General features: G+C 40.5%; 2 protein-coding genes across 2 annotated transcripts in view; one reads left to right on the top strand and one right to left on the bottom strand.

The window, feature by feature from the left end:
* nt5dc1 (5'-nucleotidase domain containing 1) overlaps positions 1-25,034 on the top strand; it is a 49,264-nt gene that overhangs the window by 1,235 nt on the left and 22,995 nt on the right. The window contains exons 3-6 of the mRNA XM_042094627.1: positions 122-193; positions 423-532; positions 1,529-1,608; positions 1,741-1,822. Of these exons, the coding sequence (XP_041950561.1) occupies positions 122-193; positions 423-532; positions 1,529-1,608; positions 1,741-1,822 (344 nt within the window). The remainder of the gene's footprint in view (positions 1-121; positions 194-422; positions 533-1,528; positions 1,609-1,740; positions 1,823-25,034) is intronic.
* Positions 3,112-8,708, bottom strand: col10a1b (collagen, type X, alpha 1b). Its single transcript, XM_042094614.1, has 3 exons — positions 8,579-8,708; positions 8,087-8,219; positions 3,112-5,490 (listed from the first exon to the last, which is right to left on the bottom strand). Exons 2-3 carry the CDS (start codon positions 8,202-8,204, stop codon positions 3,623-3,625), a joined length of 1,986 nt encoding a protein of 661 aa, XP_041950548.1. The 5' UTR covers positions 8,205-8,219; positions 8,579-8,708; the 3' UTR covers positions 3,112-3,622.

Here is a 25,034-nt window from a genome sequence, read left to right as displayed (position 1 = left end):
CCTGAAGTTGTTAAGATCAGGTGTAGCCTGTAATGAAAATTGAAAATGTCCTTAGCGTCAACATGAAATCTCTGGTTCATTAACCCCAAATCAATGTATTTTGTTATTTATTATTTTACAGTTTCAAAGGTTTAGTGTTGGACCTCGAAGATGGAAACCTTGTAAAATTGGCTGCAGATGGAACTGTTTTGAGGTATTCAATTATTTCTAAAAGTTATTTTTGATGTAATTGATTGAGAATGAAAATACATGGCTGATTATTTGGGAGAGGATACCTGTGATTAGGAGGTGCATGCATTATTTTTTTTTTGTCAGATTATAATTATTTGTCATTGTTGACATTTGGCACATTAATATGGCACTTCACCTTTTGGAGAAGGGATGCTGCTGCTCCTATAGTTGATTCCCTTTTTTCAATCCAGGGCAACCCATGGGACACATGACCTTAGCACAGAAGACTTACTGAAGCACTATGGTTCAAAGAGGGAATGGAAGCATTTCAATAGCCTTAATACCTCGTACACACGATCTGGTGCAGTATTGTTATTATGTTATAGCCATTTATTTCAAGGGCCCTAATTTAAATAATGTGTATGTGTGTGTGGGGAGGGGCAAAAGTGTAAAGTCTAACTAAAACTTCCAATAATTACTTTAATTACTTAGTTAACAGTGTTTATTGGGGCCACTGCGATTATAAGAGACCTGCGTTTATTTCAAATTAAGCTCAGGCTTACAAGGTTACGTGTAGCTGTAGCATGTAACTGCCCATTTCGGTCAATGAGAAATAGGCCTACAGTATTCCTAACAAAAGACTAGGAAACACTAGATAAAAGCATTAAAGAAACTTCTGCTGTCTTTGTCAAGTTCAACTTCAACGGCACAAGTGAAAGCAGGGCTGCAAAGTCACCTGGCCTTAATGTTAGACTCCCATGAGTTAACTTAATAATCATTGTTAGTGATAAACAGTGATATTGAAAATCCAGGTCGAACACAATTCCCTGCAGTTGTTAAGATTGCACGAGCCTTTCCTTGTTGCATATAATTCCTCTTTCAGCAGTGGACGATTTACAACTCCTCAGACAACCCCCCCCTTTCAAACCACCGTGTGGCCCTTCTATATAGTTGAAGAAACTACTTTTCCCAAACCGGTGCTATTTCAATTTTTAAAAAGAAGAAAAGAATAGAACTGCTGTATGCACTCTTTTGTATTAGTCATGAAAAGTGCATTTAATTTCCCCGGCGTTTATTTCTAGGACCTATGGTCATTGGAGACTTAGCTATTATTGGAAGTTTTACCTTAATTTAATGACAAGGCAAAACCTATTTGCTAATCCAATACAATGAGCAAGATCTTAAGCTCAAGCATTGGTGGATTAGCTCAGTGCTCCCACACGCTACACAATAGCTTTAGTCCAGGCACAAGACACTTTGCTCATTGAGTGACTTTGCATATTGTTTAAATTAGGGCCCAACGTGTGTTTCTTTGGGGTTAAATATATATTTTTAAGTATTTTCTATCATTCTCCAGCAAAATACTATTTCTATGACAACTACTTTGACCTCCCTGGAGCACTACTCTGTGCAAGAGTCGTGGATATGTTGCACAAGGTAAAGCCCAAGGATGTTTAAATGATGTTACAGTACTTCTCCTTAAAAAAGTTGTTATTGTTGTTTGAACACAACAATTCATATTTTGTATTTTTCATTGGTATTCATTGGCAAACTTTTCACCATTTACAGCGTGGTAATGAGGTGACATCTGACTTTTGGAAAGACATGATTGCCGCTATTGATCACAATTACAACACATCAGCATTTAAAGGTGAGTTAGCGTGGACTTTTTATATTCACATTTAAAAGTCGGTTTTGCAGTTCTGCAAGAGAAACCATCAAAACAGAGGTGCATATAGATACGTAGGGCAGCAAGTGGCAAAGCATATGTTTATTAAAGAGAAACTATGCAGTATTGGCAATTTCCTCACTGTTTTCTAGGTTTTTGATTCTTTTTCGCTGGCTCTGTCATGATGAATGTCTGAGAAACACCATCGCTACCTTGTTCTAGCCGGTGCCTGGAGTGTATGTGTATTTAAATGCAGTAAAGCAATTCGTTACACTCGTTATACTTCCTGACACTGAGGCCACCGGCCCGAAGTTGCAAGGGTGGTTTTTCCGGTCACAGGCGCAAGGGGGGAGCGTGACAGCCACCATTCATCCCGAAAAAAGTCATATAACCATTCCAATGACTCCGAAGCTGTTAAGTGAAGGAAAATTAAGCTAAAAAACCTGCATAGTTCGCCTTTAACCATTCTACTAAATAGGGGTTTCACGATTCTCCAAATCCTCGATTCGATTTAATTTTCGATTTTAAAGTCACGATTTGATTTTCGATCTATTTTAATATTGCTATTAATGCATTCCTTATATGTTATTTACTTTTTTTGGCCTTTTTCAATTCTGTTTCAGGGGGGAGGTTTTTTTTTTTAAACCGTTCCAACCGCGAGGTTGCAAACTGAACAAACATTAAACAGAGACGTGAACAAAGTGGAATTATACAACACAGAATGATAATTTCATTGTTTCAGCACACTCTCAAGACCCAAGGTTAGTGTTCATGGAATATGTCCTAATCAATGTGCAGTTTAAGCCCTAAGGTAATTTTGGACTGCAACTAGATCATCTTTTCACTTGCTTAGTTGAGTAGGCTAAGTTAGTGTTAATTGACGTGAATGACAAAATACTTCCACACCGGTGATTTCAGAGTAGCAAGAGGGGCTTCGATTTTCGTCCGGTTGATGTGTATATTTTAAGTGGCTGCAGCCTAAAATTAGAGGAGTGTTGACGCTGCAGTTCAGCACGTGTGTGTGCGTTTGTGCGTCTTGGCATACATGCTGGACGTGACATTGGGGGAGTGGCTGCATCGTCGATTCTACATTTGAGTTCAAGATTGAGATGTAATTTTGATCGATTTCGATTTAAATTCGAAATCGTGACACCCCTACTACTAAAATGGTATTAGTACGTTTTTGAGTGGTAAGGGTTGTGGGTGTTAGATTACAGAAGTGTCCTTGAAGACAGTTGATGACTTATGGTAAGAAGAAGGAGACTGATCAGTTTGGGAACTAGAATATTTTTTTATTTCGGTCAATATGTTGTACATAATGTGATCTTTTGATATACAAAACAAATGTTGCATTAACAGACTTGTCCTTCATTTCTAGTAATTTCTGCTTGTCATATGACATCTAGTTACAATTTTACAAAATTTCTGCCATTTAGAAGTGAACTTTTCTATTATACATGTCAAGATTGGCGTATCTCACACTAAAGCCAGAAAACAATAATGAACAGGATTTTAAACACATTTTAAACAATACATATGGATGGAAAATCTTCATGTTACCATAGAAGTGTACTTAACATAGTTAGGCTTTTGAAAGGGTCTTGTGGAATTTTATGTTTACTTTCTTCAGCAAACCATTCAATATAATGTTTTGGGTACACCTTATAAAAGTGCTCATTACTAAACAAAATTACCTGCACTTAGTGATGGTGATTGCAAATGTTTGTTTTTTGACAAACTGCTCTTTGATGTTAAAGTTTGCTGTTTTGTTCAGTGTCTGTATCACGTTGCGGCAATTAGGAAACCAGAGAAAGAGCAGTGAACATTATCAGCAGCAAACACGCCATTAGATTCCTCATCAGGAACTGCGATGTAAACTGTGTCATGAGCGTGCAACTCAAGAACAGCACTTCCAGACATTTGATCCAGGAATCCCTTATTATACTCGTCATAAGTGAAAACCACTGGCTGACCATTTTTGTAAAGTGCAACCAAGAGATTTGCCCCATTGACATGCATATGGTAAGCAAAGTAATAGAGTCCAGGGACTTGGCAGGTAAAGATTCCAGAGCTAGGATCATAATGTTGCTCACCGTTGTACAAAACGGTCTCAAAGGCAATAGGGGAACCTGCTGGTGGGTAAGCCCTGGTCAGAACAGCCGAAAAGGCAGACATTGGGGCCTTAACCAACTCATGAGCAACAGGCATAACCTCATGGGATTTTATTGGCATGCTCTTCTCATGATGGTAAATGACCTCACCTGGTGGGCCAGGGGCTCCTGGGGGTCCAGATGGACCTGGGAGACCATCATGACCTCTGGCACCAGGAGGTCCTGGTGGCCCTTGAGGACCAGACATTCCCTTAGCAATGACACCTGCGGGCCCAGGAGCACCTGGGGGACCTGGATGACCTTTAAGCCCTGGGATTCCACTTGGACCACTTGGCCCAACTGGCCCTCTACCCCCTGGGAACCCATTTTCTCCCCGCTCTCCTCTTGGTCCAGGTGGTCCTGGATGCCCCTTAACTCCTTCTGGCCCCTTTGTACCTGGAATACCTGGTGCACCAGTATAACCCTGCTCACCCTTTTGACCTTGATGTCCCATATGACCTGTAGGGCCAGTTGGTCCAACAGTACCTGGAATACCTGGCTTTCCTGTTAAACCTTGATGTCCCTGATCACCCTTAAGACCCTTTGGCCCTTGAGGTCCCATGCCTCCCATATCACCTTTAGCACCCATAGCACCTTGCTCTCCCTGAAATCCCCTAGCTCCCTGAGGACCAGCTGGGCCTATGGGACCAATAGCTCCTGGAGCACCTGTAAATCCTGTTGGGCCTGGCTCACCTTTCTGCCCTGTTGTACCTGGAGAACCTGGTGCACCTCTGTCTCCTGGAATTCCATGTGGCCCTGGCTTGCCAACACCTGGTAGACCTGGAGACCCTGGCTGTCCGGCAGGTCCTTGTGGACCTTTAGGCCCATGTTGGCCAGGCATGCCAGGGCTACCATTTACTCCAGATTTACCTGGAGCGCCCACTCCTGGAGGGCCAGGGTGGCCTTTTAAACCTGGTTGACCAGGAGTTCCTGGAATACCATCTCTACCTGGGCCACCTGGCTTTCCAGGATCACCAGGATGTCCTGTTGCACCTGGTGCCCCGATTCCAGACTTTCCAGGTGGACCAACGGGACCCATTGGTCCCATTCCACCTGGGCCACCTGGTGAGCCTGGAATGCCCACACCTCTTTCACCTTTTTGACCTGGCATTCCTGGCATGCCAGGTGAACCAGAAGGTCCCATTCCACCACTTGGTCCCATTGGCCCTGGAGATCCTACAGGTCCAGGTTTTCCAACAGCAGAGTATCCAGCAGGTCCAGGGGTTCCAGGGCTACCTGATGCCCCTCTAGGGCCCATTGCACCTGGAGGACCAGCATGTCCTTTTGCCCCAGGAAGACCATTGGCGCCAGGCTTCCCAGGGGATCCTGGGTTACCGGGCTTGCCAGTTGCAGAGTAGCCGGGTGCTCCTGGTGGTCCAGGGGGACCCTTTGGTCCAGGGTGTCCAACGCCACTTTTTCCAGGTGCTCCAGGGGCTCCGGGGGGCCCTTGTGGTCCAGGTAATCCAGGGCTACCTTGAGGTCCTGGCTCCCCAGGGATAGCTAAAAAATAGACACACAAAATTACAATGTGATGTATGGACATACATTGCTGAAAAATACCATCATGGTCCTTTCAACTGCATCACTCAAATTTACAGTTTCCATTTGATTGAAATTAGTGAGTTCAAGCAAAGATCTGCAGCTTTCTGTGGATAAAATATGTTCTAAGCATGTGTCCCTTTTCTTCAGTTAAAGCTGAATCCCCTTTGAGGTTAGATGAAGGTGTCCTCTTTTTGTGTACTGGTATTGATGGCCAGTGCTTTCATGCATCAGTAGGTTGGATAAATTGATCATTCCATTGTCTACTCTGCTAGTTATCAGTCATCTCTCTGAGCTATGATCATAGTAGGTGATGGTGTATTTTGTTGCATACTTTTCTAGTTTTGATGTGGAAATTCATTTTCAGTATACATTTTTTTTGTATGAGCATGTTGAAGACGTATGATGCAGCATGATCTTTTTATGTATTTCAAAAATCTGACTCAATGTAGCTTTAATTAGCAACAACATGGGATATTGTGAGAAAGTCATTTTAAGGATAAATAAGAATTACTGACTCCAGATTACTGAATTCTGGCATGAAATGTATTTGCCCTGCTCTTCCGTGGCACTGTCAAGTCATTTTCATTCCTGAGGTAAGGTCATTACATAACCTTGTGTGACCTCAACTGTGTTTGGAGCATGTGAAGGCTAAGCAGGACATATGGCATGTCAGTTTACAAGCCAAATGAGAGCAGAGCTACACTCTTAGTATGGATTTAAAAAAAAAATGTTAGAACTGAGAGCATAGAAATGTTAAATCAATATTCAGTTTTAAGTATGAAAGCAACATTTAAATGTTGTGTTTTCTTTCCTTTATTTCCCCCCGCCCATCTCAATGCGATGTATTGCAGCACATATTATATTAATATTCAGCATTCTACTATAAAATACTCCAAAAAACAGTTTGGAATGTTGTGCAGCTATTGTGGACTTTTTGTTACACCCAGCTATGTCTCTTTTGTTTTAGACTAGCAGTTGAAGAACCTAATCTACTATTTGAGAGTTAGAAATCAGCAGGTTGCTAAAAGCCACCATAGCAGTGTCGGTTGCCAGCGGTGCTTCCCCAGCTGTAGCCACAGCTCATAAAACTAACCAGCAATGACGGGGGCAATTTTCAAATTTTGATGTTGTGATATCCTTGTTTATTCTTCAAAATATAACATCAATCAATAATTCTTGACCATTAGTAACAGTTAATATATAATAATGTCAAATAGCATTTATTCAGTAATAATATAATATACTATATTTCCTGAAAAAACGGTTTGCTTGAGTAAAAGACTTGCCCCTTGGATTTTTGTAATTTACTTTTTGGATTGTTTTGGTCTAAACTGTTGTGGCATAATTTAGCACCTCAAAAGTGGTTTGTTTTGGGTGTGCCTAGCATGCCATGGTAACATCTGGTCTGGACAGTTTTCAAAAAAGAGCCTCAGCTGACCCTAGGAAAGACCTGTTTAAGTGTTGGCATGTCACCCGTGAAAACCACGAGTGGACTTTCATGGAGAATGAATTTGAACTTCTAGTCTCTTTTTATATTAATTGCACCTTAGTTGACACAATGTTCAGTTTTAAGTCACTTTTGGAGCCACAGCTCTTAAACATAGACAAAACGTCCTGTGATTAAAGTGTGTGAATCATACAGAAAAACTGTGAAGGTTGTGGAAGTGGTGTAAGCTTCTTCCGTTGTACTCTCTCTGACCCATAGATGGGAGTTTGTGGGAAAGAGCCTTAGCAGGAACGGGTACTCACAGGCTATTGTTATCTCAGTGAGTCCAATATTTCATGATCACATTTTCTCTGAATCGTCAGATCAATATGATTGTCTCAGATATACAGAAGTGTTTAAACCATATATATTAATATAATTTCACCTGTGGAGCTATATGCATCTCTCTGTGTATTATAGGAAATCTGCTTGTCAATGCATGAGCAAGTCCAAGTGAATAAGTAATGAGGCAATATGCTACATGCAACAGTACTCATAGGTATCATATACATGAAAGCTCATTTGAATTAAACATATTAATTGGCTTCTTCTGCTGACCTTTTTTTCCTTTTTGCTTATTTGGCCATTGTTGTCCCAGTAATTATAATTACAACTTAATGAATAAATATTGTATCTTGTTGTATTCACTTAAATGACATTCATTTGGCACAGACAGTAGTAGTAGTCTAAATGGCAATTTTATCTCCTTTTGATATAATCTTGGGTCTACTTGTGCTGTTTTGTTTGTGTAGACATTGAACATGCCTGCCTGTTTAGCATGCAGCAAATATGCAGTCATATCCTGCAGTGAAAAACGGTGTCGTTCAAAGCTGATGTATTATGGCCCAATCAAATTAGATGGTACAGTAATGTCGTATTAGTCACATTGTGTATAAGACGCAGGACTGTGTGCAAGTTACTTATGCAAGTTAAAAAAACAAAACCATATTAATACCATGTTAACTGCCCCCGTGTATTAACCACATAGCTGAAGACATTTTGCAAAATGAATGTATAAGCCACGGCTAATACTTGGGAAATTACGGTAAATAAAATATGCAGACATACGGTGGGCCTTGACTGGAGGTGGAGGGTGGTGCTTCTTCACTTGGTAGTGGTATCTTTCTGGGGTGGCCTCTGCCAAGGCCACCACCAGAAGTAGAACGCAATTGAGTCGGAGGTCCATCCTCTGAAGCTAAACCTGGAAGATGTAATAGAGCCAGCACAGGCTAGTCAACTTCTCATGGTGCTGCAGCATGAGCATGATTGTGAACTTCAATTTTTTTTTTCATTCTGTCTGCTGTACTGATCAAAACACATCACAAAAAATAGGAGCAGACGAAGAATAAGTCACACTCGAGGTGACACAGAACACAGTATTCCATCACTTCCATCACTCACTCTATTCAACCCATGTATGTCTTTGCATGCATTCCTCTACAAACATGATCTACAGATTTGATCTGTAGACACACTCTTCGCCTTATAGGATCTCATGAGCAAGGTCACATGAGATGATCAAAATCATGCAGGTCATAGAGAAGATAAGGGAACACTTACCAGAAGGTCTGGGCTCCAAAATTCAGAGGGGTAGGACTCGGGGCTGCTGTCCCGGGCTGTGCAATAAATCCTCAGGTGTTGAGTCTGTCTGTGGAGCTGCTACTGTTTTGATGTGAAGTCATACGGGTATTTATATGGAGTCGGCCTCCAGCATCACCCAGCATCTACCTAGTGCTGAGGCACCTCCCTTGTGTGATGTCAGCTTCAATGAGGGGTTTGTTGTCCCTTGTGAAGCCATGCTACATTTTGGATGGCTTTGTCTAAACTTACACTGAAAAAAAATATATAAAGGTATTTTGTCAGTGACTTTTTGAGGCTTTCTTTGAAAAAAAAAAAAGTTGTTTTAAAAAAAAAAAAAAAGAAATCGTTTTTAGTTGTTATCAGCCCAGGCAAAAGTGTGTTGGGAGAGGACAATTGTGTACATATACTTGTTAAAAGTGTCTGAAATAAGTAAAAATGGAACTAAGTTAGAAATGTGTTGAGTTATCAGTAAAAGTTTTGTGAGGTCTGTAGTTCATATGAAGAATATTTGTCAAATATATATAGATGTTTAATTAGAACCAGTTATACTTTTGCAAACTTCTGTGTTAACATATTAATTATTTTTCATTCATCTGAAAGATATTAAAATGAGTTGTCAAAATCCTATGCTAAGCAAATTTCTATTAAAGTTGTTATTTGTTCAAAAAAGTCTAGCATGTCATGAGACTGTTTTACTGTATGTGCAGTACTGCAAAGCAACAGCAGGGGGGATAGTAGAGATCTTTCAGTTTCTCATGGGAACCAGTTTCCACAGTTGCTATTGTGGTCCTAATGTAAGCTATTTTCAGCATCTTAAAACCAGTACTTAGTGCCAAACACTTTCAGTAGGTGGGGATCTTTGAGTATCTAGTTATTATCTATAGCCACCTTAATCAGTTTAGTCCTCTGTGTCTGCTTTCGCCAAACTGCAAGGAAATATTGACCTGCTATCATTGTGCTGTCATCCTTGTGTACACACCCTAAAAATGTGAGGATGTAATAATACTCACTAAAATAGTAATGCAACCATTCTGTGGCATTAACCTTGTCCACAGCTTGTGGGAGTTATTTGTTTTAGTATGTGGTATCTGTGTGTGTTTGGGAGTGTTATGAGTAGTGGTTAGAGACTGGTTGCCAGAAATAAGTTTGTGGCTTCTCTGATGTTAATACTGGCATTTATATATCATAACACTTGCTGTCAAATGCTGAGATTGTCATAATCTTGTTAAGGAGAGTACATATCATTGTTCGTTCAGTAGTTCTTTTAGAATAGGCTGTCTAAAGTTGCACTGAATTGTGTCACTTCTGAGTGTGTTTCAGACATTGTAGCCACTTTACACTGGACATATGGATCATTCCCTTTGGCTGCATAAAAGCAAGAACAATTTTATCAGTCTTATCCTGTGTTGTTTTGTTGTTTTCAAATAATTTTAGAAGAGTCTCAGCCAAACAGATGAGGAGAAACAATCTCTGTCTCCAACTGTGCTTTTTGATCATGTGGCATTAGTGATTTGGCACGTGTTGCTATGGTTCCGGTGAGCCTTAATCGGTATGCTAAACATATTATTTGAAAACCTCTCCGCTTTATAGCCAAAAGCCAAGAGAACCACGGCCATCCTGAGGGAACTCCTTTTAAGCCAAATGACAGAGTTACATGGACTGAAGCTGACACTTAACAACATTGTAGACTCCAATCAATGCATCTTATAGATATTCTCCCTCTGGGCATATGTGACCACATAGAGGCAACTTGTTTACTGATTTCTCTGGATTTGCATCCTGTCACAAAAAATGCATTCCCATCTAAAAATAAACTTCCTGTGGGGTTGTGAGCCTGGCATAATCTCCTACATTATTCTGTGAATTTGAGTTTGGTTTAATGGGATGAGTATTGTACATGCAGTGCACCTGGCACACAGGGACCACATGTAAACACCTGCCACAAGCTTAACAAAGCAGCTTACTGGATCATAATCATGATCGCCTCCAGTTATCCCATTATAGTATCAGTATTTTCATGGTCCTGATGTTAGATTGCGTGCTGATATCATTTGGGATTTTGCCATGGGATTTTCTGTCTTTGTGGTTGTTAGGGAATTAAAGCAGATAATGGTTGTAACTGTTTTTGGGAGCCATTTGTGCCTTCTCATTTAGAGTATGATTTGCTTTGAGTTCTGGAAATAGAAAAACATTTTAACTCCTATGGTTTCTTTGTCATCATATTTAGCTCCTGTGATGTATTGTTTTAATTGGTAAACAGTGTTTCTCGTCACATATGTAATTCCATACAGTAGATACTTGACTGTGTTGTGTTCCTATGGTAACTGAATGGTGTCTATGTTAGTTTCCACTTGAGACAAGTGGAGCAGATTAGTGGTTGAAACAAGTGGGCCTTTTTCTTATATTGTAGTCTGAGGCTGGGCTTGTTAGACATACAAAAGAAATGGGGGTAGGGGTTTACATGACAGTCACTTGATTTCCCAGATGACTTTTGCTTCAGTAATGCTGCATCTCACACTATAGTCTGAACATCTCTGCTACATTTAGGTGTCATGTAGCACCTGGCCATGTTGATAAGGTGCCAAAACCCTCCTGAGACATGTTTGTCTGTGTTTAGACTCTGTCCTTCCTTTAACTCTCCTGGTGACTTAATGTTGTGGCACCACTTGTAGGGGGGAAAAAGCTAATTGAAGGTTAAGGTGACTGATTTAGCCACCAAGACAAAACGTAGCAACTATACATAGCCTGTTCTTTTTTCTCCTACGTGGAAGTTGAAGGGAATACAGATTTAATGTTTTAATAAACCAAATGGGCCACTAAGAGACACTTTCATTTTATGATTGTAAGGAGTGATAGTGGTGACCCACCAGGATGAGTTAAAGTTCAATTACAGACACCCAAAGACAAACGCCTCAAATCATTGCCGGAAGTTTAACCATCATGAGGCTTACAGAAAAGACAAAATTGTTGAAGAGGCATAACTGCACACAAATTTGGTTTACTACTTCCTAAAAATATCACTCTACTGGAGTTTAAGGCGTTTTTGAATTAGGGATATAACGGTATGAAAATTTAACCTCACAGTTATAGTGACAAAAATGATCATGATTTTCGGTATTATCACGGTATTTTTGTTCAATGAAGTGTGTCATTATGTTCAGAAAGCACTGATAGGCCTATACAACCTAAAATAGTTTCAAAAAGAGTCCTGTTCACTTTTTCATGTTTAATTGGCTATGTGCTTATAGCTTAACTTACCCTACCATGACTTGGAGGTTGCAATTACTGTTATTTGGATCCAATGAGTGAGACCAAAGTAAGTGTTTGAAATGAAACTTTAGGCTACTGTGTTCTGATAACGTGAGTGGAACGGATTAAATGTGGACGCAGAGTGGCTAAATGATACAGTGCACGTTTTGCAGTGAAAATGTTCCGCCTTTTAAAATCAGGTGTAGCCTAATCCGAATCGCAGTTAAAACCATCAATTAGACCACAGAATCAGTAGGGTACCAGTTTTGCTTCATTGTACCAGGCCTACAGTATGTCAAGCGGGCTCGGATGAAGCTGGGAAGGATTAATCACACGGTTTCAACACCACGGTAATCAACCGTGATAATTATGATATTTCAAAAGTAAACGGTAATTGTTATCATCAACATTTTATCACGGTTTATCATTATACCGGTAATCGTTACATCCTTATTTTGAAGGAGTTGTTTAAGTTAAGTTTTGTTTTGTGCTCAGTCACAATAAAGTTATATTAGTCATAGATCTTCTTCAGAGAAGTATTGCATTGCCTACTTTGTTTGGCATCATATACTCTGTATAAAATCTCCCTTAGATTAATACATAATTGCTGTATATATCAAGCTATGGAATTCAGTCCAATTATGCGAAAGGTTAGTACCATTGTCTGCAGACTAGTTGGTATTTTTTTGTTTGTTAAATATGACATGTCATTGCTGCACAAGGACACCAAAACTGCATCAATTTTGGCTATGCTCAGTGTAGCAGTAAAGCTGTGATCATGGTTGAATGACCTCCAGCTTTTTTCTCTCTGTCTGTGTCAAGATTTCATATAGAGTCATTTCAGGGTCTAGCCAGAGCTAGAAGATTTATCTTGTTTATGCGTTTCCCTGGTTAATGGGCACTTTACCAAGTTCAGAGTTTGGGGGAGGAAGTTCTGCCCACAAGCAATGAGGTTGCCCGTTTTGAGGGCACCATCTGGAAAACGACCACTTACAGTTGGGTTCTCACTCAACCTAAGAGGACATGGGCTGACCAGAGTGTTCAGTCTTTTTCCTGATTGGTGACCCAAAGTATACGGCTGTGGAGGTGGTGTCAGGGTTAGTGGTGACTAGCAAGCTAGGTGTTGTATGCCAAAGCCACTGTCTTGAACATTACTGTGATGCTTTTCTTATCCTTGTTGTTGTTTCTCTATATGGAGGGCTTTTTTTAGACCAAATTGTCACCCTTTCAAAGTGATTAATGTGGAGAAAGGAGTTGGGTGTATGTAGGTGCCTGAGATTCACACATCACAAACAGCAGAAGCAATTGCTTCTCTCTACCTCCTTTGTAAAGAAATGCAAGAGAAATGTGACATTTCCTGACAGGGTGTTTCTAATAGGTCAAGGATTGTTTGATGATTTTGTGCATGACATTTTAAAAATAATCTTTGTTTTTTTCCCCTTGGTTAGCTGTTTGGACATCGCCTCGTTTCATGCCTGCTGATTTTGAGCCTAATTTTGATTCCTGCCTCCTGTGCTTCTTGCTCTATACTGTACATTCTCCATTCCTCAGCTTTTCAGTCAGTCCGTCTGACATTTAGCTCAGGATGATTTTAATATGATTTGCTGCAAAGGAGTTGTGCACCAGTGGCCTAATTTAGCCCTGTGCTGTTCTGTAGTACAGGATTACTCTACAAGAGGTACCTTTTTAAATTCCGAAAGTAGGAAAAACATAGCATTTTTGACTGGAATACTTTTCCTGGAAGTTATTTTCTCTGTCAGTGGTATCAAATAATCTGTGCCCAGTGTTTTTATTTTTAGCATGCCATTGGCAGAAAATTGACCAAACTAAAAATACTTAATTTGCACTGTGAGTGTTTTGACATTAGAATGATTTTGACAACTGAAACCCAGTTTTTTTTTTAAATGATGTGTTTTATGATCCTGATATAAGCCAGAATAATTTCGCAAGCTGTAAAGCTTTACCATGGCTTTTGACCTTTAGTGGACTGTGTATAATGTTTACTGTATCTCTATTTCTCTTTCTTTCCTTCTCTCTCTCTTTCTTTCTTTTTTTCTTTCTTTCTCTCTCTCTCTCCTCTCTCTCTCTCTCTGTGGCTGTGTGTGTGTATGTGTGCATGTGCATGATTGTGCTGAATGTGTAGGACAGCCCGAAAAAACTGAGAGAATGTGTAGGAGGAAAGACATGGAATTTCTCGCCTACATGTTCATTTTTGACAGTTGGCCTCAAGAGTTCCTTGAACATTTAAAGATAGTGTAGAGATCTCTTTGGATCCCTAAATAGAGGTCTCTTGTGTCCAAGAGCCATCTCTGGACATTATTTATGGCTTTGAGCTGTTGGCTGTTGGTGCAGCCATTGTGTTTATAGGTAATTAGCAAACTATGTGTGGAATCAACCCTTTTATTTATCTTCTCCACGTCCTCAGCAGCCAACAGTCAAAGTCGTAAGATGATGACCATATAGTATGTCTCACATTTCAAATGGACTGTGGCCTTGTCAGGTTGCAGGTGGCCTTGTCAGGTTGCTGGTTCAGCCTTTGAGTGAAAGAGATGCAGCAGTAGGAAGCCTGTTCTCTGGAATTCCAGGACCTTCATGACCAACCTATGAGTGATTATCTCAACTGTGATATATATTGACAGAAGAGCCCCTGTTAACTTCACTCTTTTGTTCCTGTAGTGTGTCTCTTTGAGAATGCTCTTTTAATTTGAATTTGATGCATGTACTTGAAATACCAAAGTCCCATACCAAGTCATGCAGAAAACAGAAGTCGTTTTTTTTTTTTTTTGGTGTTGCACTGACTGCTTTTATTACAACAGTGTAAATGGTGTTGGATTCGTACCACAAAACAAAATGTATGATGCCGTGAAAAGGAAACACACAAAAATAACTGTTAGACTGCAAACCCAAACAAGGACCTGTAATGTTTTGAAGCTGACAAAGTTGTGTCCTCTGTGAGACTGCAGAAGTGTACCATGTTGACATTAAAAGGGACATGGCCTCCCCAATTATAAAGGCTTCAATTATCTATCCCCAAATAAACCAATAGCTGGCTGCTCACAGTAAGCCTTGTCCAACCATCTTGGAATCACTCAGGCCCTAAAGCAGGCCACAGGCTCAGGCTCTCTAACCATCAAGTATCCATCCTCCCAACTTAATAATTATAGTGTGACTTCATAAAGTGGTTGTGGCCATTTCAGTATTTTAGCACAGAGATTTGCAGAGTCAAGAGATTTTCCTTTTCGAGTGCTATTTAAATTTGTTTATTATACTCTGGTAGTTTTTTTAGGGGATGTCCTGTTCAAGATTGTAAATATACTCAATTTAGCATTTAACATCATCTTTGACAACCATATTAAGCCAAACTAGTTTATACACTAAAATAGTTGTTTACCACATCCTTCCTTCAAGTTTACAGAAAAATGTCTGATGCTAGAAGAATAACCTGTTAAGACCCTGTCTGCTAAAATATAAATATTTTAAAAGTACATGGCTGAAAATGTTTACAGCAGCGCAGTAGTTGTGTTGCAGAGTTTCCATTTAATAGTATTTTTTTATGGAGTTGGGTTGAGTGGGGAAGATGAAAGAAAAGGCTTAACAATACGTCAGCAGCCCTGCCACTGGGTGGATGGAGTTTTTCACTGGCACTGCGACATTTCTAAATTTGGGTTTATTTTATGTGTATGCTTTCAAAGTCTTTATTGCAAAAGAAAAGAAAAAAGTCTAAATTATTTTGTCAATCTTCACATCTAACAGATTGATGTAACCTCAGTGCATTGTCCAGTTTGTGTTCCTGCCTATTAGGAAAGGAAAAAATCTCCTTTGTCTATACTATGTCTCCTAGACATAATTGAGCATAGTTTAATCAGTATGAGATTTTAACCATGTTCTCCAATTTCTTATTTTGAACTCCTGAGAAATAGCCCCTCTTCAGTCTCCGCTCCCTTTGAATTTCTTTCTCAATCTATTCATATATCTCCTTATTGTTTAGGAATCAGTGAGCTGTTTTATTTCTTGTGAGACAAAGAAAATACATTTTTGAGACAAGAATCATTGATGAGAAAATGCTGCTCTTGTGGTATGTACATTTTGGAAATTAGCATTTCATCCATAGACTATGATGACTATGATATCAAGACCTTTTGATAACTGGGCAAAACTGACTTAAAATAGGTGCAAGTGTTGTTGTTTTTTAATTCATGAAGATACATTCCCAGTTTATCTTTCTCCTAGCATCCCCATTTTAGCTTATTCCGCTCAATTAGAAACCAAAGGAGTGCACAAATGTCCGACCTCAAAGCCCAAGTGGAAGCGACACACATAATTATGGCATTCTTTGTTTATGTCTTCATTTTCTATTTCTATCTACCTTAGGCATTCCATGTGGCAGAAGAGGGGTCAAGATGGTGGAAAACTGTCTCCCCTTGAGTGAAACTGCAACTATTTTGCAACTGAAAGTCTGCATTGTTTATCCACCAATTAGCAAAGTGATGTTTGTTTCAGCTAAGAATGTTTTGCATTGAAAATGTACTGGTCTTTTTATTGGGTATTGGAAAAGGGGTGGAGATAGGTGATGCAAGTGCATAATGTTGAATTAATTTGATATAGACTCAACTAGATCCTAAAGAATTATAATCATTTTTGCCAAAGGCCAATACCTCTGTGCAAGTTTTCAATAACGAAACCATGTCTTGTAAGACCACTGCTATGCAAAGTTGTTTCTGTGAAACATTAGCCTGGCTAGCGCCACCACTTCTCAATGAGACGTGGTCTGGGAACCAAATGTTCATTTTCTCGTATTTGAAAAAAATGCCCAGATCCGTTTATTGGGTGTCACGGATGTCTATCAAATGCGTCTGTGCATAGCTCATCATCGTCTTGCTTTCCCCCCTGTTCTGTGATTGGTTCCCTATCTCAGGCGAAAATGTGCTCCATGGTCTCCAGGCTGCCTTAGCAGCGTGAATCAAATCGCGCGCAAGGCAGCATGGGAACACCCAGGCTAGTGAAACATGTGAAACAACAACAACACAACAAATAAGCCATGCTGTTTATGTATGACAGTGTTAAACAATTGAAGCCACTTGTATTTGAGCGATTTTTGCTAATTCTTCTAATTATTTTAGTTGAGGCATGTCCTCAGGTGCTGATATATTGGAAACTAGAGGTTGTTTCTGTAGAAGAAGAGTGGTATTGAGAATTTAGTTTATCCTAAATAGCTTAGCATAATAATGTACAACATTTACAACTTTGTATCTGTGGGATTACCTAGGCAACTTTTAAAGATTGTTATCATTTGGTGATTTCATATGGTGAACTGGGTTATGCTGTGGAAATTGTAGCATTTTTGTGTCTGTCTGTGTTCATGGTGTATTTGCAGTAGGCCCCACACCCCACAGTGTTGATAGATTAGGGGATTTGCCCAAACCCCAACTAGATTGCAAAAGTGATGTTTGACAAGTGCATTTATCATAGCAACTGGGTCAGTCAGTAGACAGCCAATCAGTATCGCTATTTGTGTAAGGATTGTGTACTCTTTGTGTAATTATTTTTTTTTATTTTTTATTTATTTTTTTTTTTTTTATGTGGTGAGCTATATGGTTCACCTATTGGTGGATTGATGTCAGTTTAGGACGAAACCGTTAATTCATAGTCAGTGTCAATTTCATAGCTTAATTCTTGTCTGGGTGGGAATGTACACAGTTGTTTGTAAATAGTGTGGTAATTGTTGTGTTTGTGTTTTGGTCTGTTAGGCCTTAGGTTGTCATACTTCTAAAGCATTTTCTACGTTTGTTTTGGGAGGTATTTATTTGTGAGGAGGAAGAGGTGAAGTTTGTTTTCCCAAACTAGGCAGGATTTCATTCTGTTTACATTTGTACGGTCTCTCTGTAGTTTTGTCATGCAACTGCTGTGTGTTTGTGTTAAATATCAACATGGTATGTTTTCGCCATTTCTTGCCATTGATGGTGTGATTCTCCCATGCATTTAGCAGCCCGTCTAAAGTCTGAAAATGAAGGCCAATGATCTGTTAATGAGTTGTATGCCTTTCTTGTATAATAATTGTGAAGTTTGGCAGCAGATGAAGGGGCTTGTGCGTGTACCCACCCTTCATTTCCCTCCCTTTTTTCAATGGCAGTATGTGTGTTTCTGCTTCATGTGTTATTTGCTTTGCCCCTAACACTTAAACAGCACAGCCCACGATTCAGTTGATTGACTGTGTGTTTTTACTGTTGGGGAGAATGGCTTATTCCAGAAATCCGATAACAGTGCACAGATCACACTTGTTACGTTCCAGTATTTTATAATCCAGGCTGTCATGGTCAGTTCCAAGGAGTGTGTTATAATGACACATCTATGCACAGCAGGCTATAATTTGACTGAAAGTGTCTAGTGGAGAAGACTGCCTTTGTGATGTTCCTTTCTTGACGTTCCAGAATTATCATTCCTGTTCTTTTATGGTTTGCTGCTGTCGTCACCTACAGTACCTCAGTATGCAATTGTAGAAGTTTGCACTTTGTTTTAAAAAATCCTTTAACTGAGGCTCCTGCAACTAAACACAAATCTCTACCCATAGGTGAAGGATGGGATTCATGTATATAGCTTCTACGCAAACATAACTCCTTGAAATGTCTCCTTGGACATTTGTTGGCCTTGTTTGCAATTGAGTTTGCACAGTCAGAATTCTATTTCTTTCTCTTGGGGGAACATTGTGGAAACACTGTCAACTTTGCTTCTAGGGCTACTGAATATTCGGCGGGTAAAAAAGAGATGACTCCCCAGGAACTGCTGCTGGTGGATGCCTATCCTGCATTGTGTTTCCTGGACCCAAACTCGCAGCCAATAAGGCAGGGGAATGGGAGGCTAAAACCCCTCAGCGCTAGCGTCTATTGCTAACACGTCTTTCAAGGAGTCAGGAGGGAGGTTTAGTCAGTGTACAGTGCTCTACTGGCTGACTGATGTTACACTCACCCCCCAAAACATCACTCCCATCCGGTTCACGTCACCATTGCACCCTGTGTCGTGTATACACACTCGTCTGGACTTGGACTCGCATCCTCAGAGGCTCAGAATGGGAGGCGGGAGTGCTAACAAAGCCCATGGTGCTAGAGTGTGTCGCTAGCACGCCTCTGACGCTGTCGGGAGGGAGGTTTACTCATTGTGCAGAACCAGCTGCCTACTATTGCACATGGGTCAGACATTTGGACCACTTCTTTAGCTAATTTAGCAAGGGAGACTTAATTAGATTTCCGTGCATGTAAACCTGTGTTACTCCTTTGAAATACATGATTTATGACTAGCTGATGTCGTGAGCCTCTAATCTAAGATATCAAAGACCGATTGCAGACATTTTACTTATATGTCTCTGTTTTGTGTAACACCATTTTAATCCCCTGATGGCTTACATGGAGATAAAATAAAATTGTTCATCATTACTGTTTACAATAGAGATTTTTAACCATTTCATTTTATTTTATAATTTTATTGCCACACAAGAAACAAAACAGGGAGTTTGACTGGGTGAAATGATGGGGAATAGGGATATAATATATACTTCTTAAATGTATTTCCCACATTAATTCTGCATTATGATTGCATTACGGGGATCACAGTAAGATTAAGCTCAATTGCATCTAATTCGAGGTTGGGAGTACTAGGCTTTTGGAGAATGCTAGACCCACCCAGGCATACTGATGTCTAGCTTGGGTTTGTGTAATGACAGATGGCTAAGTCCACACTTTCCCCTCAAAGAGGGCATGACCGTGCAACTGGCGTCAGCGGCTCCCTGCATCACCTCACATGGGTATCCCAGAAACCACTCTTGTGTTTCTTCATTGCCATGCATTGTTCATTTCTCATGTGGCCAATTCCTTTATTTGACTTTTTGTGTGTGTAGTGGTAGTCATTACAACAAGCATCAGGTCAGTTGTGGTAAGGCAAAGTTATAGATAGTAAAAGAAAACACTTAACCACCCAAATTGCAATGTATTTAGTGTTAACCAGATCATTTCATCCATGAAGGATTTTTACTTTAAATTAGAAATAACTCTCCTTAATGTTTGACAACTATGATAAAATGCCCCTATTTCCAGTCTGGTCTTTCCCCAGGGCTTTTCATTATGTTGCGTTGTATCAAAGTATGGTTGTAAAAAACTGCTCTGTGCCACGTTCACTAAAGACAGAAAAGAAAGGAGAGAGACTCAGAGATGGAAAGTGAGTGGTTGGACAAGAAAAGAACAGTTTTGATGTCAGTTTGTGATGCTGAGTCACCAAACAGGGTCATTCATATGGCAGGCCACTCCAATGGAAAGGTATAATCGTGATCCGTCTGACTCGTCATAGCAAGGCAGGCAGGGAGCTTGTGGCCACTCAGTGGGCCTGCTGGCGTTTTTGCAAGTGCAGAGTGTCTGCTGTGGAGCTCGTCCTCACAAAGAGACACAAAAGTTTGGAGGGAAATTCTAGAGCAGACAGACGGTCACATGATTTGGGCTTGACCACCCCCAATGCAGGGGGTGCAGGTGGAGCACCATCAATCAAAGAATTGACATCAGAGCACATCTTATACTTATTGCCACCATTGGTCATAAATCCTGCCGTTTGTCACACTCAATGGAAGAAAATATTGGCTGGTGCCCCATAGGCTGCTCTTTGCGGTACTGTTTCTAAATGTGGCTTGATTTTAAAGATTGAGTGGTTTCCCCAATGTGAAGACATGTGCAGAGTGGAAATGGGTGAAGGTTAAGTAAGGTAAGGCGTTTTTAGAAAACACACACAAGATTATAGTTCTCAGTGTGAGGATATGTGCTTCATTGACTCTGTTTGCTGAGCATTCAACCGTTGTGCCCGCTAAATGAGTACATGGCCCTGGATTGGCATAAGAAATGTAGTCACTTGAATAGAGTCGTTTTAACTGAACTTAGTCCAACAACTTGTACCTCTCTACCTTAGAGGTGTTCTGCGATCTTCAGTAACATTATAGGAGTTTTTGGTAGTATCAAGGCTTCAGCTTGGGCTTTGGGAATGATGCAAGGCAGTTAGCTCTTTTTTAGCCCTGCCTGTGGTTGAAAATGGTTCTAGTCTGGAGGATAATTTCCTGTTGATCTCTCCATTCTGTGATCGCTCTTTAAATGGGACTGTGTTTCTGCATGGTGTGCCTCTCAGTCTGTCTGGTTGAAATAAGGAAGGCTTGTGGAGAAGCCTCCCTTTGACATGAGACATTGGGACAGTCTCCTGTATCCAAGAGTTTTGGTTAACAGAACGTTTGGGTGTGTCTGTTTGGAAGAGGGAGTTGAGGGAGCTTGTCTCTTACGCAGGTGAAATTGCTCTGATGTTCAGTAGGACGTTCTTGGATAAAACATTTTTTTTTCTGTGAGAATGGTTTAAAATAATTTCCTGTAAATGCTTCTCCACCTTCAAAAAATCGTCAGCAATTGTGGGTGGTCAGGGAAATTGCCTCTGTGCTTTACAAAAAGTGCAAATGATGTTTTTGTAAAGCTGGACATTTTTTCAGCTGTGATTCTCATGGAACATGCAGTCCAGTTAGCCGGGCAGGATAAGATCTGCTGTGGAACGTTGTCCACCCAAAGACTGCCGGCTCTCCTTCTCCTCTCCTCCCCAAATGCGTGCCCCTCAGTTTTGACAATCTTTTGTCTGGGAGGATGTTTCAGGAAATAGGAATAGAAAGAGACTCTGCAGAAATGACCCTCAGTCCCAGTAATGTTATTTATTTGAGAAAATCTCATTAAATCAATGAGAGTAGATGGAAAAAAATGAAATGATTATTATAACTAGATGTACCGCAGAGCGGTGCAAAATATGACCGCCGCCCAGTCCAGCACATTTTTTCTGAAAGGCCTATATGATTCTAACTGTCTCACTAAATTGCATTATCCACACTCAATTCTCACTGGTATCTGCTAGACAACAAGTACCAAAACATGATTAGTTTATAGATTTCACATGTAAAATTCATTTTATACAACCCCACCCCCATCTTGCCTGTTCATAATTCTGAGAAATTCTTGAATTGTGTGCATGTGTGCGTGCACACGTTTATGTTTATGTGTGTGTGTGTGTGTGTTTGTGTGTGCGTGCTTGTGTGTTTGTCTGCGTATGTGTGTTTGTGCATGTGCTTGCATGCGTACATATGTCTACTGTGTGAGTATGTGTCATACGTATGATTACTGTGAATGTATGTGTGTGCGTGTGTATCTGTTTATGCACATGTGTGCACATGGAATGGGTTAACATGACCCCTGGAGGTAAACATACAGAAAAAATTGGTCATCCTAGGCCCTACGGTTCTCAAGATATTCACAGAAAACTGTGTCTGCCCTACCCTCCTTTCGGGGGGTCCAGTCCAGCGGGGGGGCTACAGATCAAAACGAAAAACGATGGTTCCATGCTATCCATGTGGGGTTACATGCCCACCAAGTTTCGTGTACCCAACATACAAATAAAAAGGTGGACCTCCTAGGCCCTACGGTTCTCGAGATATTCACAGAAAACTGCCTCCGGCCACCTACAGGCCAGTTGGTGTATAGTAACATAAATTAATTTATTGTGTGGCCCCCCATGAATGGAATTCCACGAAACTTGGTGTGCATTCAGAGGGTGTCATAATGATCCTACACTTCCAATTTCGTGCAGTTTTGACTATGTTAGGTCACAGATACCTGCGATTACAACACCTCATTTTTACTTTTTTGTGTTTATCTAGGTGGTGCTATACATGAAATGAGTGGTTATGGAATGGGTTGACATGGCCCCTTGAGATCAACATACAAAAAAAAATGGTCCTCCTAAACCCTACGGTTCTCGAGATATTCACAGAAAACTGTGTCTGCCCTACCCTCCTTTCGGGGGGTCCAGTCCAGCGGGGGGGCTACAGATCAAAACGATGGTTCCATGCTATCCATGTGGGGTTACATGGCCACCAAGTTTCGTGTACCCCGGTCTTTCAGTGTCCCGGGAATCCTTGACGGAAATTTGGACGTGCGAAAAAGAAAAAAAAAAATCTGACTAAACCTATATGACCGCCGCTTCGCTGCGCGGCGGTCATAATTAAACACTAACCTGTGTACGTTGCATATCATTTTTCTTGCAATTACGTCAGCATATGGAGCTCCAATAATTTATTAATTGCTGTGACATGTTAAAACCTTTGCATTTGCGTACTGTATGTGTGTGATGGAGAGGAGACAGATAGAGAGACGAGAGTAGAGAGGGAGGCCACATGAAATAGTGTAGAGTGAAGGAAACTATAAACATCCAACAGCACCACCTGCTGGACATGCTGTGTACGACGGCGTATGACATACTGCATCATTGTGACATTTTTGGCAAAATAGATCATAGTTCTCTATTGATTTCTGTTCGAGTTTCTGCAAGATTATTCCTCCAGGTTAAACACATCCGGTCCAGTGGGCAAGGGGATAACCAGTAACCTGACTGATTTTTTTTTTTTTTTTTTAAATCAGGGAAACAGTTTTCACATTACATTATGTGCTTACATAATTGCAAAAGGTTCTTGACTGTTGTAGAAAGAAATGGCTGATCTTTAACGCAATATCTATATTGCCCATTATCAGCAACCATTCATCCAATGTTGCAAAGGCACATGCTGTTTACTAATCTGATATAATTTTAAAAGGCTACTGAGAAAACATTGGAGAACCCGTTTGCAACTATGTAAGTTAGTTAGTTTATTTGTCCTTACATAGGAAATTTGTTTTCACATACCATACAAGCCTCACAGACATGAAATACATAGATACACACAGTCACGGTTCTTCACCCACCACCCACCATCCTGCCACCACATACCCCACCCACATACATCACAACAGCACACGAACAGCACATGTACATCACATTACACAGATACAAACAGGAAAACCATCACCAGTTGACATTACAGAGGAATGAGGGCGGCACAGTGATCCATCACCGCTGTGATCTGTTGTTAAGTGCTGCTATTGCAGAGGGCACAAAGCTTTTCCTGAAGCGTACTCGCTTCCACTCCATAGCCCTGTATCTGCGTTTTGATGAAAGCAGAATGAAGAAGGGATTGAGGGGGTGGGTGGGGTCATGAGCGATGGGCCGTGCTCTGTTCTTGGTGAGTGTGCTGTTGAGGTCAGATAATTTAGGGGTGGGGAGGCCTATTGCTTTGGCTGCGGTATGGTTGATGCATGTGAGTCTGTTTATGTAAGCACATAATGTAATCTGAAAACTGCTGCCCGATTAAAAAAAACAAAAAAACAATGCAACTGATCTCAGCTGGTATTCTGTCTATAATGTAGTGGAATGGACATTTCTAAGTGACCCCAAACTTTTGACCAGTAATGTAGTTGTTAAATTACAACTTCTTGCATGACCTCTAGGGGGCGAGAGCTTGTCATAGAGTGTACATCTGACAGTGACTGGCAAAGATCCACTCAGCACATGATATACTCACTTAGCTCTACAATTCCATTGCCAAGCATCCTCACTTCTGTCATATGTGGCTCATAGCAGTATCCTCTCATGACAAACAGCATTGACAAGCTCTCATCATGGAGTCAGCAGAGAGAACACTGCATTGGTAGCAGCACTATGCATACTAGATAATTAGGGTAAGAACTATAGAACCTCCAGAGACAGTTAAATATTTACTTTTAAAAATTTGATTATCTTCCTGCTAAATGACAAATGTCAGTCAAATTCACTGTCCATTCAATAGTAAATCATTATTTTGTGTCTGAAATTTACCATCTATTTATTTATAAGTATAGATACTCTTTTGATCCCTTGAGGGAAATTTGCATTTATCTCTGCATTTATCCCATCCGTGAATTAGGGAAACACACAGTGAGGTGAAGTACACACTAATCCGGAGCAGTGAGCTGCCTGCTACAACGGCGCTCGGGGAGCAGTGTTTAGGTGCCTTGCTCAAGGGCATTTCAGCCATGGATGTGGGCATGGGAGAGCAGTGCTCAACCACTTCCCCCGCCCACATTTTTCCTACTGGTTGGCCGGCAACCCTCCGGTATCAAGCCCGAAGCCCTAACCAGTAGGCCACGGCTGCCCCTAAGAATAACATAAAGAAAACACACATTCATTAACATTTCTGTAAATGTGCAAGTGTTAGCCAGCCAGCTAATTATCAATTGTAGTCCTTTGGCAAGATGTTATGAAATCATCAATTAACTTGTTC

Source organism: Alosa sapidissima, chromosome 6, assembly GCF_018492685.1.
Source record: "Alosa sapidissima isolate fAloSap1 chromosome 6, fAloSap1.pri, whole genome shotgun sequence".
NCBI lineage: Eukaryota > Metazoa > Chordata > Actinopteri > Clupeiformes > Clupeidae > Alosa > Alosa sapidissima.
The sequence above is the reverse complement of the archived record's forward strand: the minus strand, read 5'-3'. Positions and strand labels throughout refer to the sequence as shown.

Excerpts from the sequence above, each read along its gene's own strand:
- col10a1b (XM_042094614.1), bottom strand. The coding sequence starts at position 8,204 with ATGGACCTCCGACTCAATTGCGTTCTACTTCTGGTGGTGGCCTTGGCA. Across the intron at positions 5,491-8,086 it reads ACCTCCAGTCAAGGCCCACC|CTATCCCTGGGGAGCCAGGA; the intron begins GTATGTCTGCAT and ends TCTATTTTTTAG.